This window comes from Fukomys damarensis, unplaced genomic scaffold (genome assembly GCF_012274545.1).
Source record: "Fukomys damarensis isolate Sample0158 unplaced genomic scaffold, DMR_v1.0_HiC HiC_scaffold_21, whole genome shotgun sequence".
In the NCBI taxonomy this organism is placed as follows: domain Eukaryota; kingdom Metazoa; phylum Chordata; class Mammalia; order Rodentia; family Bathyergidae; genus Fukomys; species Fukomys damarensis.
In genome coordinates this window covers 7,250,142-7,265,658 of record NW_022900933.1, presented here as the reverse complement: position 1 = coordinate 7,265,658, position 15,517 = coordinate 7,250,142, and the positions used below count along the sequence as shown (strand labels likewise).

The following is a 15,517-nucleotide window of genomic DNA, read 5'->3' as shown; positions in this document are numbered from 1 at the left end:
TTTTTTTTTTTTTTTTTTTTTGCTCTTTATACCATTCTCAGTTTATTTTTATGTGTTATAGAGTGAGCATTAACACAAAGGTAATATTTCTTGGTTTGCTATCCTCAGTATCCCAGGTATTAGTGTGCCAAGAAATCCTCATAAGACAAAGTAACACATATGAGAGTACTGTCTTCGTGTGAGAAGCCAGAAGTCTACCCAGATTATCCAGTGGTGTCAGTCTGAATTGGCAGGGCCCCATCTCTCTTTGCTAATCTGTGTTACAGACATAGCCTCTTGCTCTCTTGCTCTCGCCCTTTTGCCCTTTCCCTCTCCCTCCTCAACACTCCTTTTACCATACACTATAATAAAAATAGGAATATTCAAGACATTAGCGTTTTATGATAAGTAGAGGAACGGTCAGTGCACAAGTCAGTAAGAACCCAGTTACATCCAGTGAGTGGTATTGGTACCAGGTGAGGTTTTGGACAAGTGGCCGCTGGTGCTTGGCCTCTTTGTGGCGTATGACAGACAAAGGTCCAGCAGTTTCATAGGCTGATCATGGTGAATGGTTGATAACCTCATGACTTTCTCTTTATAGGAAGAGTTGTTAATGACTTTTCAGTGCATTGACCAAATGTGTTGTTGACATTGCTATGAAATCCATCACAACAGCTACTCCTTTGGCTTTCGTGTAAACTATGTTATGCTGTTTTCCAAACAAAGAATGCCCACCATAGGACGCCATGGGTGATGGCAGCGTAGATGCTCTTGGCTCCTCCACGAGTTACAAAAACTTTGGCTTTAGGATGACCAAGATCATTTCAGGGGATCCACCATACAGTTGAATATTGTGTGCTAGGGCATTAGGTTTCTTGCCATTGAATCTCTGAATAACAGTTCATAGAGGTTTCAGTCCATAATCAGCTGGCTGCAAGGCTAGAACGGCAAACAAGCATCACAGAGGAGAAACAACATGGTGGTAGACAAGGCAGCAGGGTACAAAGAGAGCTGCATTACTTTTTATAAACTTTTTTTTTTTTTTTGGGTACCAGGGCCCGAACTCAGGACCTTGCACTTGCAAGGCAGGCATGGTGCCACTGAGCTAAATCCCCAACCCTTTTTTACCCAGTACCAATATCACTCACTGGACATGATTGGGTTCCTACTGGCTTGTGGGCTGACCATTACTCTACTTATCATAAAATGTTACTTGTTTTGTTATCAGAAGGTTGTAAAGATAGGAAAGAGGAAGAAGGAATAGAGCTGCTTGAGACCTGTAGGTAGTAGGCATGATAGGCAAGCCTACTGAAGAAGATATAAAAATTTTAAACACCCCAATTACAATCAGTGAATTGAAAAACGTAATTAAAAATTTACCAACAAAGAAAAGCCCAGGTCCTGATAACATTTAGAGAAGAACTATTACCACCACTTTTAAACTTTTTAGTGAAATTGAAAGGGAAGCAATACTTCCAAATTCATTCCTGGAAGCAAGTATTACTTTGATTCTAAAACCAGGGAAAGACCCAACCAAAAAAGAGAACTACACTCCAGTCTCCCTAATGGACACAGATGCAAAAATCCTCAATAAGATACTGGCAAACAGAATACAGAGGGTCATCCGGGCGTGGTGGCACACGCCTGTAATCCCAGCACTTGGGAGGCTGAGACAGGAGGATCGCTGTGAGTTCGATACCATCCTGAGCTACATAGTGAGTTCAGGTCAGTCTCAACTACATAGTGAGACCCTGTCTCAACAACCAAAAAACAAAACAAAAACAAAAAAGAATACAGAGGGTCAGCAAGAAGATCATATACCCTGACCAAGTTGGATTTATCCCAGGGATGCAAGGATGTGGTTCAACATATGTAAATCAATAAATGTAATACACTGTATAACAGAATCAAGGTAAAAACCCATATGATCCTCTCAAAAAGCATTTGACAAAGTTCAACACCCATTCATGATAAAAACCCTCCAGAAAATTGGAATAGATGGTCTTTATCTCAACTTGGTAAAGGCTATCTATGAAAAGCCAACAGCCAACATCATACTAAATGGTTAACCTTAAATGCTTCTGTGATATTTGCAGAATTACAGTGGACAGACTTTTGAGATAGTGGAATTGCTTAACCAGTGTAGCTTTAATCTTATTATATTTAAGAGACCGACTAATATTTCTCTTATTTGTTTTGGCTTCATAAATGGAGTATATGGTCATAAACAGTAATATGTTTTCTGAAAAGGAAAATTGTTTTCAGTACAACTGAAGAGAAAATGTTTGTCCTAGCCAGTGGTATGTTTAGGTAAGCCCAGGAGTTCAACGCTGGATAGAATCCTGAATTACTTGCGAGATTTGGAGAAGACTGTTCTTAGAAGTGCATCATCGGCAGGCATATCTTTAGATGCCAGTGTGTCTCCAGTCCTCAGAGAGATGCTCTGCGGCCAGGCAGGAGCAGAGGGACTTGTGCCATGAATGTCCTGGCTGAAGCTGGGATCACATCTCACTCAGTGCTTTCTGATACTTTGCATTGGGAAAGTGTTAAGCTTTCTAGCCACATTTCTCTCTTCTTTTTGCATGTTTGTATTACTGTTCTTTAAGTTTTGATTTTGGAGCCAGACACATATGTACATACCTGTATACACGTGTAAGTAGTGTAAGTTTTATGGTTGAACAGTATTGTTAATATTGACACACAGTAGGAAATAAGGTTTTAAAGTGGATTTCATTACTTTGAGTTTCATATTGAAAATTTGAATTTTGTATTTCCTCAACTGTTACATGTGTGAGCTTGCATTTGTATTTAATTTATGTTAATATCCCTTTATGAAACATGGGATAGCTCCGTAATTAGGGTGCTGTATTACATGATGCAAGTGTATGTTATTGCCCAGATTTTGATGATAAATAAATGTAACTTCATTACTTTGAGATTAGAGGTGCAGTTCCACTACACTCAGTCCTTTGTTACTTTCAGGAACTGAAGATTTCATATTTAAAACTCTCAGGTGAAGTTTAGAAATAGCATTTCTGAGCTGGCATTACAGTGTTGGACTTTTACTCTTTTTTGTATTTTGAATCTTAAAAAGTTGCTTAATGGTGTGTTTGAGTGGTGTCAACTCTAAATTGTGCGACAGTGGATTTAATTGAAGTTAATGTGCAGACCAATTTGTTTTTAGCTTAATGTCATAGTGTTAAAATAGCTGCAGGTTTATGTCATTCTAAAATGATTCACATTGATGTTAATCCCCAAACAAATCAAGTTAGTGTAGAAGTAGTCTTTCTGGGGAGAAAGTCCTTTTATAACTGAAGGGGCTGAGATAATGTATTTCACTGTAATTTTTGGGGTGGGGATTGGAGACCTTTAATTTAAGGTAACTTACTTGCTGAAAATCTTTGTTAACTTTACCTTATAATATGGCAATAAGTAAAAATATTCTTTTTTGAAGGTTTCATTTGTTTATTTTTGAGACAGGGTCTTGCTGTTTAGATCAGGCTTGCCTTGAACTCGCAGGGGTCCTCCAGCCTCAGCCTCCCGAGTGCTGGGGAGTGTTGGGATTACAGACGTGTGCCGTCTTGCTGGCCTCCACGTTGTTCACGCTCTCTCTTTCCCTCCCCTCCCCTTTGCTGAAAGAGTGGGTAAAGGTGAGGGGAGTTCCACACCCTTTGAGCAGACTTTCCTGCTTTGCACTTCCGATGAACTTGAGGAAATTTTCAGTTTGATTTTGCTTCTTTGCTAATGTGTGCTCATCTTTATTTTGATATTTTTCTTGGGTTGTAATATCCTTGAATATAAATTTTTTTTGTATGGCGGATCGAATTCAGGACTTCGTGTTTGTCAGGCAGGTGCTGTGCTGCTGACCTGCATCCCTGGCCTGAAATAATTTTTTTATAGCTATGTTTTCAAAAATAAGGTGCGAGAGGGTGGGGGATTTAGCTCAGTGGTTCCCCGCCTGCTGCACAGGCAAGTGTAAGGACCTGAGTTCTATCCCTGGTACAGAACAAACAGAACAAACAAAACAAGGTGTTAGAAAACAAAGCATAATTTTAGGGGATATTAGTTGTGAGAGAGTTTAAGGAACTAAGGAATTGTTTATTTTGTTAATTTGATTTTTTTCAAGCAAACTGGCTTCTCTACCTTTTACATTCATAAAAGTTGTCTCTTTAAAAACTGTTCCACTTTTTAAGTTTGTACATCAGGACTTCATATTACTAAAATATTAGGAAATAATTATATTCTAAATAGATATAGGAGCCCAGAATAAGAGATAAATGCCTCCACTTAGAGCCAAAGTATTTCACTGTAAGACATATTAGGCCATCTGAGACCTAGCAGGGTGATATGGCAGGAAGAGGAATCTCATTGGTTAACAGCTTCTAAATTTGCAACTTGTTTTTGCTGAGAGTAGCATTGATGCTACATACCTTCAGAAGTGTTGACTACTTCTTGGTCCCTACTGCAGGGTGAAGAGATCCTGTTTTCCGATGTCCTACCGATGCTGTTAGGTATTCCCTGGCAGCGTCGGGGGAAAGGATCTGTGAGGTCCTGGGTAGCTAGGCTGGCACTTGGGTCATGGAGTGTGAGAAGGAGAAAGGAATTGTGCAGCTGAGTCATGTGGGTTCTGGGTGTACAAGGCTGGCCCCGCGCCCTGTGAGGGGAGCTCCTGCTGAGGTGGGTACTGTGTGCTGCTGCACTTGTGAGGCTGGGGTAAGGCCTTCACTGGAGACCTATGAGGGAGGATGACTGCAAGAGTCTGTCATCCATCGTTACCTTCTGGAGTAGTACAGAGGGAATGTGGGAGCGTGAGACAAACCTTAGACACCCCCGCACCGTACACACCTCTGTAACTCATTCATTGTGTGGTCTCAGTGATTGTCTAGAACTTTCTTATAGAAAAACAGAATGGTAATGCCGCCTGCTTACTTGTAAGGGTGTTCTGACGACTAATGAGTTAATTACCTTGAATGAAGGCAGCAGCGTCTACTGTGGCCATAATTTTTCATTGCCCCTCCAGAAAAGCTTCAGCTTAGGGGGATAAAATAGTGAAAGGAAGATAGAATTGGAGTGGGCTGTTTCTTAAGTCTTGTATTTCTAGTCCAACTGTAGGTCAGATTCATTGCTAGCTAGAGAACTTTAACTAGCCTAAAATTTCTGTATAAGTTTTTTTAATTGAGTCAAATGTCTGACCTGTTCTTTCTTTGAAAAAGAACAGATGTCTCTTCTGAGAACATATTAATAAAAAATGTTAGTGGTGCAAGGGAAGAAGATGGGTCAAAAGTGAGGGTAGATCTTAAGTGGAATGAAGTGGCTCTCGTTTTCCTGCTGTGGGTGCATTCTTTTTGAGAATTGCTGTTGTTTTATTTTGTTGGTTTTCAATTTTCTTTGAAAATTTTGTAGAGATCAACCCAAAACAAAATAAAAGATATAAATGCACACAATAGTTGTTTTAAATACCAAGGATTTCAGCATGAAATTAAAATGAATAGACTGACATTTGTGCTTTGAAATTTTTTTTTACTAAAGCTAATAAAAACCAAGAGTGAAAACTTCTAGCTTCAACTTATAAGGGAAAGTTTGGCCCTTTTCAGCCTTTTTAGATGTAAGGGTTTGGACATTGGGGTGCTAGGGGTTAAAATTTGCTTTGGGCCTCCAATGGCTCTTGGGGTATCAACCATTCTTCAGTTGCAGACTAGCTGATGTGTACATTGCAGTTTCCAGAGACAGGGTCTCTGAAGAGGTGAATGTGCTGTTCCCTCCCACCCATGTGTAACTGTTTAAAAGAGCACTATTGTCATGTGAATTCTTATTCTTTTGCGCTTGCCTTTGAAGTAACTTTCACAGCAAATTCCTGTTACCTAGACATTGATGACGGACTCACACCATTTCCTTTTTTTTTCTTAGACGTTCCAACCTCAGAGCAGCCTGAACTGTTCCTAAAGAAACTGCAGCAGTGCTGTGTCATTTTTGACTTCATGGACACCCTATCTGATCTTAAAATGAAAGAATACAAGCGCTCCACTCTTAGTGAACTGGTGGACTACATTACAATAAGCAGAGGCTGTTTGACAGAGCAGACTTACCCTGAAGTAGTTAGAATGGTGAGTTCCTTGTTTTCGCCGCTGACACTTTTAAGCATCTTCCTTAGCAACTCACAGGTTTATTTATTGCAGAGCGAGGTCACTGGAGGGAGGTGACTTCCACACACGAGAGCCAACCTCTGAGAGCTAAGCAAAAGTAGTCGCCACTAGAGTTTGAAGAGCATGATTTCAGGAGGATGAAATCCAGAACTTTTCAGCTATAACAGCATTGACGGAATCAATGACTTCAAAGTACAAAGCCAAGATTGCCAGGGTATTGTTGGATTTCTGGCCTGGAAAAAGAAAAGACACAAGAGAAATCAACAAAAGTTTTAGATGTGTGTTTGAAAAGTGTTCCACCTTGTCAGATGTCATCATCTTTTTTTTTCCTCCCTGTTCATTGTGGTATACTAGAAATGGGTTTACACTTGGTAAAATTGTGATTTGTAGAATGTACTGAAGGCCTCTCTTGGCTTTTTAACTAATGCTTTTTTCATGATCTTGAAATCATGAGTGATTGCTTTCATGACTTTAGAACACAATTGTATACTTTTTGTACTCATTAGGAATTCCAGGAGAAAATACTGGTGTGGTATGAGTAATTGTTTTTTCATGAGACCATAATTATGTTAGATATTTAGAAGTTGAGCCAAAATATGATTGTTAGGTTTCTGTGAGAGGATTGCCTTCCTGGACCCTTAGAAGATCTTGGATCTAGAAAGCACATGTCTCTTAGGCCTGGTGGGAGGAGGGGGGAGACTGGTCCACTGACAGGTGAAATTAAGCCACAGAGGTCCAAAGGGCTGGTGCATCATGGAGAAGCCCAGTGGGAGAACTGGCATTCTTAGATTTGTTTGAACATCCACGTAGTTTTTCTATGTACCTCTTACCATTTGTGTTCAACAAATGCAAAGAGGAGACATTTGCTATTGAACAGATATGGTTAAAAATGATAATTCAGATTTGGGAAGGCACTTGAATTACCTCAGCTTGAGAAACAGTTCCCACAGATGTACACATGAGGTATATTGCAATAACTAATTTACAGAAGTGTAGTGCTAGAATATTCTATAGCCATTATCGTTGTGGCTCTTGAGCAGTGCTCAACCAGGAGCGATTTTGCTTCTCAGTGAACATATGGCAGTGTGCAGAAACAGTTTCTTTGGTAGTCACCGCCAGGTATAGGAGGAGGGTGCTTCCATTGTGTAGAGGCCAGGGACGCTACTAAAAACCTCGCAGTACACACGACAGGGCCCATGGAAGTGACCTGGTCTCTGCTGTTGGGAAATGTTGCCCTTGAGTTTGCATGCTTTCTTATCCTGTTACTCAGGTCTTCCTTAGTCCCCCTGTTTCCTGCAGAGTACAGCACCTTGGTTTTAGCTTACTTTTGTCTTCAGTCATTATAACTTGTCTCTATCTGTGGATGATTCATGCATATATGAGCATTTACAAGTGTATTTGTAAAAACGGTGTTTTGTAACAACAGTGCTGGTATTCTGTGTACGCTTTTTGTACCTTGCTTTTTTCACTCTTCATGTTTTTTCACTTAACAATATTTAATATGTATTAGTACCTATGTTCTTTTTACAGCTACATACTATTGCATTGTGTTAATGTGCCGGATTTAAGCTGTACCCTATGAACAGCCTTGTAAACACGATTTTGCACTTTGTAAGAATATCTGTGTATTTATTTATTTTTAAGGACTTTATTTTATAGAGCAGCTATATGTTCACAGCAAAACTGAGAAGGTACAGAGATTTCTCAGATACCCCTGTCTCCCGCAGTAGCAGTGAGTACCAGCCACCAGAGTGTACATGTGCTACAGGTATTGAAATGGTTACCTGGGCACACCGTAGTCACTTGCGGTCCAAGGTTCACGGTAGAGTTTACACTTGGTGGTGTACATTCTTTGAATGTGCACAAATGCACAGTGGCTTGTATTCACGATTAGAATATCATTAAGTATTTTCGTTGCCCTAAAAATTGTCTTCCTGCTTTCCTCCATTACCAGCTCTCAAACCCAACTCCCTGGCAAGAAGTGATCTTTCGATTGCCACCATAGTTCTGCTTTGCCCAGATTGCCATGTAGTAGGAATACAAATAACGTATGTAGGCTTCTCAGATTGGCTTTGTTTACTTTTCAGTTTCCTTCGTATCTTTCATGGGTTGATTACTAACTCATTTCAGTAATATTCTGTTGTGTAGATGTGCCACAGTTTACCCATTCACGGTGCTTCTTAGTTTTGGCAGTTGAGAATAAAGCTCCTATAACATCCATGTGCAGGTTCTTGTGTGGGTATGTTTTCAACTGTCTTGCATAAATACCAAGGAATATAATTGTTGGATTCCCCCACCCCACTGCTTGCTGGATCTTATAATATAAAGTGTGTTTAGCTTTGTAATAAGCTGCCAAACTGTCTTCCAGAGTGGCTGTAGCATTTTACTTTCCCACTGGTGAGAACTCCTGTTGTTCCACACCCTTGCCAGTACTGTACGTGGTGCTGACTTATTAGTTAGTACCTTTTCTTTTTTCCTGGTTTCTGGACCTTCATGTATCCCTGGTCCCTGTCTCGTTTCCCTTCAAGGACTGGTTTAAAGTATTGCCACTGTTAACTGAGAAAGCCCAATGCTTATTCCGTCCTTCATGCCCTCTGCTTTTGACAACTAATCCTTTTGGAAATTGTTCACTGCTTTTTATCCTTTCACACATTTACCAGAATGTGGTAATTAGATGATAAGTACTCTGTGGCTTCTCTAATGACTTATAGCCTAGACTTAGTTGATATTTGTTGAATAAATTCCCTTTTAAAATTAAGTATTTTATATGATCAAGATATTGGATATCATTGGATTATATCCAGTTTTTAAATCTAGCATTTACCATCACCCCCACAAATCTTTCTTATGACCCAGCTTGGTTCTAAACCTGCTTTAGTCTCCCAAGGGAGACCATGTTTTCATCTCTTTAATTCCTTCCCCTTTCCCCATCCAACAACAACAACCACAACAACCACCACCACAACAACAGGTTTAAAATACAGTTAAGCTCTACCGTAGGGGGTCTTGGATCTGTAGCATGCGCGTTGGTCTGCATTAGAAGAGTTAACTTCTTAGGTGGTAGTTTAGAGTTCTTAGAGGTATATTTATTTTTCATATTTGGTGGTTTGTAAAAGTGTTAGCTACTAATTTTATATGGCATGGCACTTAGATAATCTGGGACATATAAGAAAAGGAGTTATTCACTTTGAGTGGAAAGAGAAAGGGTATGCCTGAAGGATTATAACCTGGGTTCACACTGACCCGGATTCAGGGGCTGCTGTGTTTATCTGTATTTATCACTATGAGCAAGTTGTTGTGTCTTTGGGGCTCTCAGTATTTGTGTGGTGCCAAGCAGTCCACAGGATTGGGACAGGTGTGGCCACAGTCTCTGCCACCTTGATTGCTCCACACCTGAACAGGTGTATATTTTTGTACTTACAGCGGGTGGAACTCAGGACCTTGAGCTTGCAGGGCAGGTATGGTGCTGCTGCGCTAAATCCCCAGTCCTGAATAGAATGACTTTGCTCATCAGGGTTCTCTCCACCTCGCACACACACACACAGAGTAGTAATAGCAATGGACTCTGAGTTCTGTAGGAAGACATAGACCCAGGTCTTCTTGGTGCCTTTACTAAGCCCCTTGTATATGGATATCAATATGGATATTGATACTGCTTACTTTTCCTCGCCCGAGTGATGTGTGGTTTTAGGGTTTTGTGAAGGTCGGCAGTTACATGTTAAACCTCTTAGGTTTAACATGAGGACACATTGATTCGATAAGTAATATTGTTGTGTTTAGTTGTTAGATAGTCATTGGTGGAATTCCACAGTTCTTGTTGATGAACTCAAAATGTTTAACACATTCACAGTGGGGGCATAATTTGTCTGCCTCACTGCCCGCTGGCTTTGATCTGAATTCAGTTGTCCTGTGTATGGTAGGCACACGCACGGCTCTGAAAACATGGATGCTGCTGGGGCTGCAGGAAAAGCCGAATGTGTCACGGTGCTTTGTGTCCTCTGTACAAATCAGCCACCTCTGTGTGTAAAATATTTTAAAGAAAGTAGCAAATTGAAATATATTTCCTTTAATTTAATGAAACAAATAAATTTGATTATTGTAATTATTTTAATTAGTAGGAACAGTATTAATATTTATATTTGGGAAATAATTATTCATATTCAAGCAACTAACTAGATTTTGTCAATTTTTTGACCCTTTTTAAATTTTATTAGTAAAAGGCCAAAAAAGTAATTAGATCTGTTTGTACCACCAGTGAGTGGTACGAGCCACCTTATGGGACGGTCCTGCATGTATCACCGCTGGTGCAAGCTGGCGGGAAGGTGTTACTCAGCTAGAAGAGCTGTGTTTCATTCCCTCAGTGGTCCTTGAATTCTTTAACTCCGAGATGATCCTTCCTGCTGTTTCCATCTGTTCTTTTTTCTTCTTACTGTAAAATGAAATTGCTTCTGTATGTTTAGTGGAGAAATGGTAGTGTTTTTTGAAGAAATACTAATGAAGTGATACTGGGTTTCACAGATCAAGATGACTAATGATCTAATTAATATACTATTGTATGGTGTCCGCACTAATACTAAAAGCTGATCCAGCCCAAGGGCACTCATGCATAGATGAAAACATTTCATCTCTAAATTGGGAAGCTTTTTTGTTTTTTGTTTTTTTCCTGGCAATACTGGGGCTTGAACCCAGGTCCTCGTAGAATAGGCAAGTGCTTTACCACTGGGCTGTGTCCCCAGCTCTTCTCATTTTCATTTGGAGACAGGGTCTTGTTAAAATGTTCAGGCTGGCTTTGAACTTGTGATGATCCTCTGGCCTCAGCCTTCCACGTAGCCAAGATTACAGGTGTATGTACCTCACACCCTGCTGGGGAAGCCATTTTTAACCTGGATACCTCCTACAGATTGCTAGCTGCTCAAGAAGAAAAGCAGCTCTTTTGTATATAAACCAAATTCTTTACAACAAAACACCAAGAAGCTTATCTGCAGAGGAATGTGGAGGGGAGTGGAAGGCGCCATCCTCATTCTGCATCTTTCATTTAACTAGTGGTGACCTTGGGTAAGTGGTATCCTCTCTAAGCCTCAGTATTTCCCATCATAAATGGTGGGAGGTGGTGACTTCCGACTCAGAAAACTCAACTTTTTGGTCAGTGTGGTCTAAGAAATTAAGAGAAGATTCTGCCTTAGTTCTGAAGTCACTGTCCAAAGTAGTTGCTGAGGTGAGTGATTTGTTTAGTATATTTGTCACGGGGCCGTAGCTGATGAAAAAGTCAGAATGAGGACTCGTAGTTTCGTTAGGCTTTGCTCTGTTCTGCTTTGTGCCCTCTCCAGTGTCCAGCCTTTGTCCTGGAGGCACATGTTTTTACCACATTATACTAGCATTGTCTTTAATTTTTGTTACCTTGAAAGAATTTCTGAGTCTTCAAATAGTCTTGTGTAAATGTTTACTTACCAGAATTTGAAGTCTGTATTTTCCCTTCTTTATGTTTACACACCTTTTTCAAAAAATATTTCTTTTGGGGATAATCCCAAATGTGAGATGAATTCTTGATGAAGACGTTGCTTTTGTTAATTCCAAATAATGTCTATTAAATGACATAGTTACCTTTTGAGGACTGCAAAAGGTGGCCTTCCCCTGCCAGCAAGCTCAGACTCTGGCACAGAGAACACTCACTTGGACAGCTAATGAGACGGTGTCATGTGCGAACTGATGGAAAGGCACACAAGGAGTGGGGAGAGACGGGGTGGCTCACTGGGGGTGGGTAGGTGACGGAGGCAGAGTGAGTGAAGCCTCTTTGGGGTATTAAAACAGGAACGTGTGCTTTCCAGGTGGCTGAAAAGTGAGTGGCGCGGTAGAAGGGAGTTCCTCAGCCGAAGGACAGATCCATGGGGAATAGTAGTTCTGTGCTGTTGCAGCAGAGTGAGTATGGCTGTGCAGTCATGAATGGCGATAGTTGAAAATGTCTGCGTGGGTCCATTTCTGAAAGACCTCACAGATGGTGGAGGAGCACTGAAAGAAAGGCTTTAAGCAAGAGAGCGATGTGGTCGGATTTCTGTTTTAAAGACAGCAGGGCAGATAGATGCGGGGGGTACTCATGTAGGGGATGTTGTGTTGCTCAAGACGTGGAGGGCAGAAACCAAGTGCGAATGCAGAAGTGTAATGACAGAGAGGAAAGGAGGATGTTTTACTTAGGAGGTAAAGTGGAAGCCACTTTTCCCTCCTGTGGATGTTTGGACCGAGAAAGGAGGGCGTCTGGGACAGCTGGGACGGTGGGGTGGCCATGGAGGTGGTTCTTGACAAAGGTTCAGTGTCTGGGAAGTGGGTTTTGGACGGAAGCTGAGGAGGTGTTGTTGGGGTGGCAACACTGAGGTTCCAGTAGGAGACCTGCTTGTGGACAAATGTAAGTGGAGATGGCCGTCGTCAGCAAGGAGAAAAGCAAGGCAGCGGAGGAGCAGTGGTGCCACCCGGATGCTGTCAGTCACGGTGCTTCAGTGCAGTGGAATGGGTGGGAGCTGAGGGCTGAAAGGAGGAAGCTCGGGTGCTGACTTGGGATGAACGGTTCCACCCTTGGGTGTGTTGTTTCAGCAGAGGAAGTCTTATCTTTTCTCTCCTGCAATAAGTGTACAGCCGTGAGACATGTCAATGCTCTTAGTATTTTCATGTTTTTTCCTTATGACTTGGCTTGGTTTTAAAGTGTGCCTCATTCTCAGTCTGGGGTTGCATCTTGCATATATCCCTCAGATTATGGAATATGTAAATTCCCAAATCTAATGTAGTTTTAATATAATATGGGTTGACTTTTTTTTTTTCTTTTTCCTATTGAGATCTTTCCCTGTATCCCTTTTGTTGATTTTTGGGTTTATTTTTTCCCACTCAGATTACATCCTGTCACTTGGTTATCTAAGTGCTTTATCGTTTACACATCTTTGACTTAACTGGAAATCACAGCCAGCCTTTTAATAGAATAATACAGTTTTGTGGGAAATTATAGAATTGTAATTTGAGATCTCAGTCTGCCTGAACATACTCTGAGGCGTGCAGTACTTTGTCGTAACTGAATGACATAGGGTATTGGCTGAAGGACAGAAGACTTCTTTTTATCCAACAACTATCTACATGTAGCCCTGGAATGGTAACGGCCAGGGAAGAATAAGAGCCTTTCATTTTTTGTCTTTCTGCATCTGATCACTATATAGTCTGAGTAGAACTAGCCTTAGAAGTGACTTTTCAGATCTCAGGGAGTTAAGATTTGTAGGAACGAGTTATAGCAAAAGAACCATTGGAAGGGGCTGAGTGTGGGTGGAGTGTTTACTGGGTTGGGAACGCAGACAGTGGCAGTGAGCTGAGTGACACCTGAGACAGGCATTTAACGACTGAAGACTGAAGCGGCTGGGAAATTTCGAGGGTAGTATAAATCCAAGAGATAGGACTGAGAATCAGATTAGAAATTTAAGAATTCCTTGTTAGGCAGAGGTTATGATAATGAAGATTACCAAGAGACTTTCTTAGAATAAGAACAGAAGAGTTCACTTGTAAAAGTGGGTAGAGAAACCATCAGATCATTTGTCCTTTCTTTAACATCTTACGCTGTCCCTCCTTGCTGTGGCAGTTAATGCTCACTTAACAGTATTCATTCAGTGTGTTAGGGTACCCCGAGATAGGTTGTATGAGGTTACTAAACTCTGGTGTTGACCGAGGACTTGTGTTCTGTGGTGTTTTTTTTTTTGTTGTTGTTGTTGTTTTATTTCTTGATGGGAGAAAAATCAGTTGCTTCTGATTAACTTTTCAGAGGTAAATCTGATTGAAATAAAGTTGTATCTTGCCGTGTGTGCAAATAAACATCGCTGCTAGTTACTGTTCAGCTGGATAATAGGACAAGAGCATGGTGTTTGCATTTATGTCAGCAACTACAGATGAAAAATGAAGTTGCTAGAATGATTTCACCAGGGAGGCTCTATGGGCTTGGAGTTTTCACCATGGGAAGGTCAGGGTAGTGAATTCAGGTTTCCAAATTCATGTCTGATTGTTCAGATTTTCTGTGTTATGGCAGTTGTGGTAGGTTGTTATAATAGTTAACACAGTTTAGAATTTTAGTCTTGGTCTTAATCCTTAAAAGCTCTTCTAAGAGTTGGATACTAATAAAAGAAGATCAGCTCCTGTAGGCCTGCCTTCATTGTTAGCACACAGTAATCTGAAGCCAGCACAGTGCTTTAGTTAATTCGGTCTTCCCAGCGGCCTTGTGAGGTAGGTAGTGGTAGAGATACAGTGAAGGATAAATAGAGAGAGATTAGGAAACTTGCCCAGAGCCACGCACATAGGAAACTGAGCTCTATTAGAGCTCAGGCAGTCTGGCTGGAGAGCCTACACCGAACTGCTTTGCAATAATGCTAATTGATAGAGCTCTGGCTTGGCTTGTGTGAGGCCCAAACTCTGGGGATTAAAACTCCCAGAAATTGAGTTCTTAACTCTGGATTGTGTGTGTGCACGTTTGTGTGTGTGTGTGTGTGTGTGTGTGTGTGGTTAGGGTACTGGAGATTGAAGCCAGGATGTTCACACTGAATTACAACCCTTGCCCTGCTTTTAATTTATTTTCTATTTTGCAACAAGTTCTTGGTAAATTGCTCAGGCTGGGCTCAAATTTATATTCTGCCTGCCTCAGCCTCGCAGAATGCTGGGATTACAAGCGTGCACCACTATGCTCTGTGTTTATGTTATTTTTAATTTGCTAACTGGGCTTCTCAGCTTTTTCCTACATTCTTGTAACCAGCAGGGCAAAATAAAAGTTAGAATTTTTTTTCTTTACAGAGCTGTGGCTTTTCCAAATTCCCTCCGGCTAAGGGCATAAGTGTCACGCCTCTTTCAAATGCTAGCCCCAGGGGGTCAAAGTCCAGTTCTCTTTCCGCAGGGAATGGAGGCTGCTGATGAGGGCTGGGAGGGCTTGTCCACTGTCTCTGTGTTCCCCTTCTCCCTTTTTCCTTCCTGTGAGGCCCTTACACACCCAGACACAGTGAGGCGGCGATGTGTGGCAGTAAGGTGCACTTGCGTCTCCTCAGAGCTGGCCTCATTTGAATAAAGCCTTTGTCCAGTCTGCCCTGTCTCCCGTTTTCATTAGTTTGGACCTGCATGGTGGTAGCATACCTCCGTTACGGGGAGGATGCGCTGTGACGGGTGAGGAGGAGGGCTGTGGTGTTCAGAAGGTCCTCTGTTCCACCCGAGCCTTTCTTAGGGGATTCTCTCCCCCAAGTTCAGGTTCTCTCTTAGGCCACTTCCCCGACAGTTCCAAAGACGAGGCTCCTTCAGGAGCAGTGTTGCTTTGTGATCCTCTCTCATGAAGCTCATTACCCTACTGTAATTTTATGAGGCTGTTGTGAAAATTAAATTGTGGAAAATGCGGGCTG

At 41.3% G+C, this 15,517-nt stretch overlaps 1 protein-coding gene and 1 pseudogene across 1 annotated transcript in view; one reads left to right on the top strand and one right to left on the bottom strand.

Moving 5' to 3' along the window:
* Ppp2r5e (protein phosphatase 2 regulatory subunit B'epsilon) overlaps positions 1-15,517 on the top strand; it is a 149,876-nt gene that overhangs the window by 73,618 nt on the left and 60,741 nt on the right. Inside the window, exon 2 of the mRNA XM_010638755.3 lies at positions 5,887-6,083. Within this exon, the coding sequence (XP_010637057.1) occupies positions 5,887-6,083 (197 nt within the window). The remainder of the gene's footprint in view (positions 1-5,886; positions 6,084-15,517) is intronic.
* On the bottom strand, positions 332-4,599 carry LOC117287147 (annotated as a pseudogene).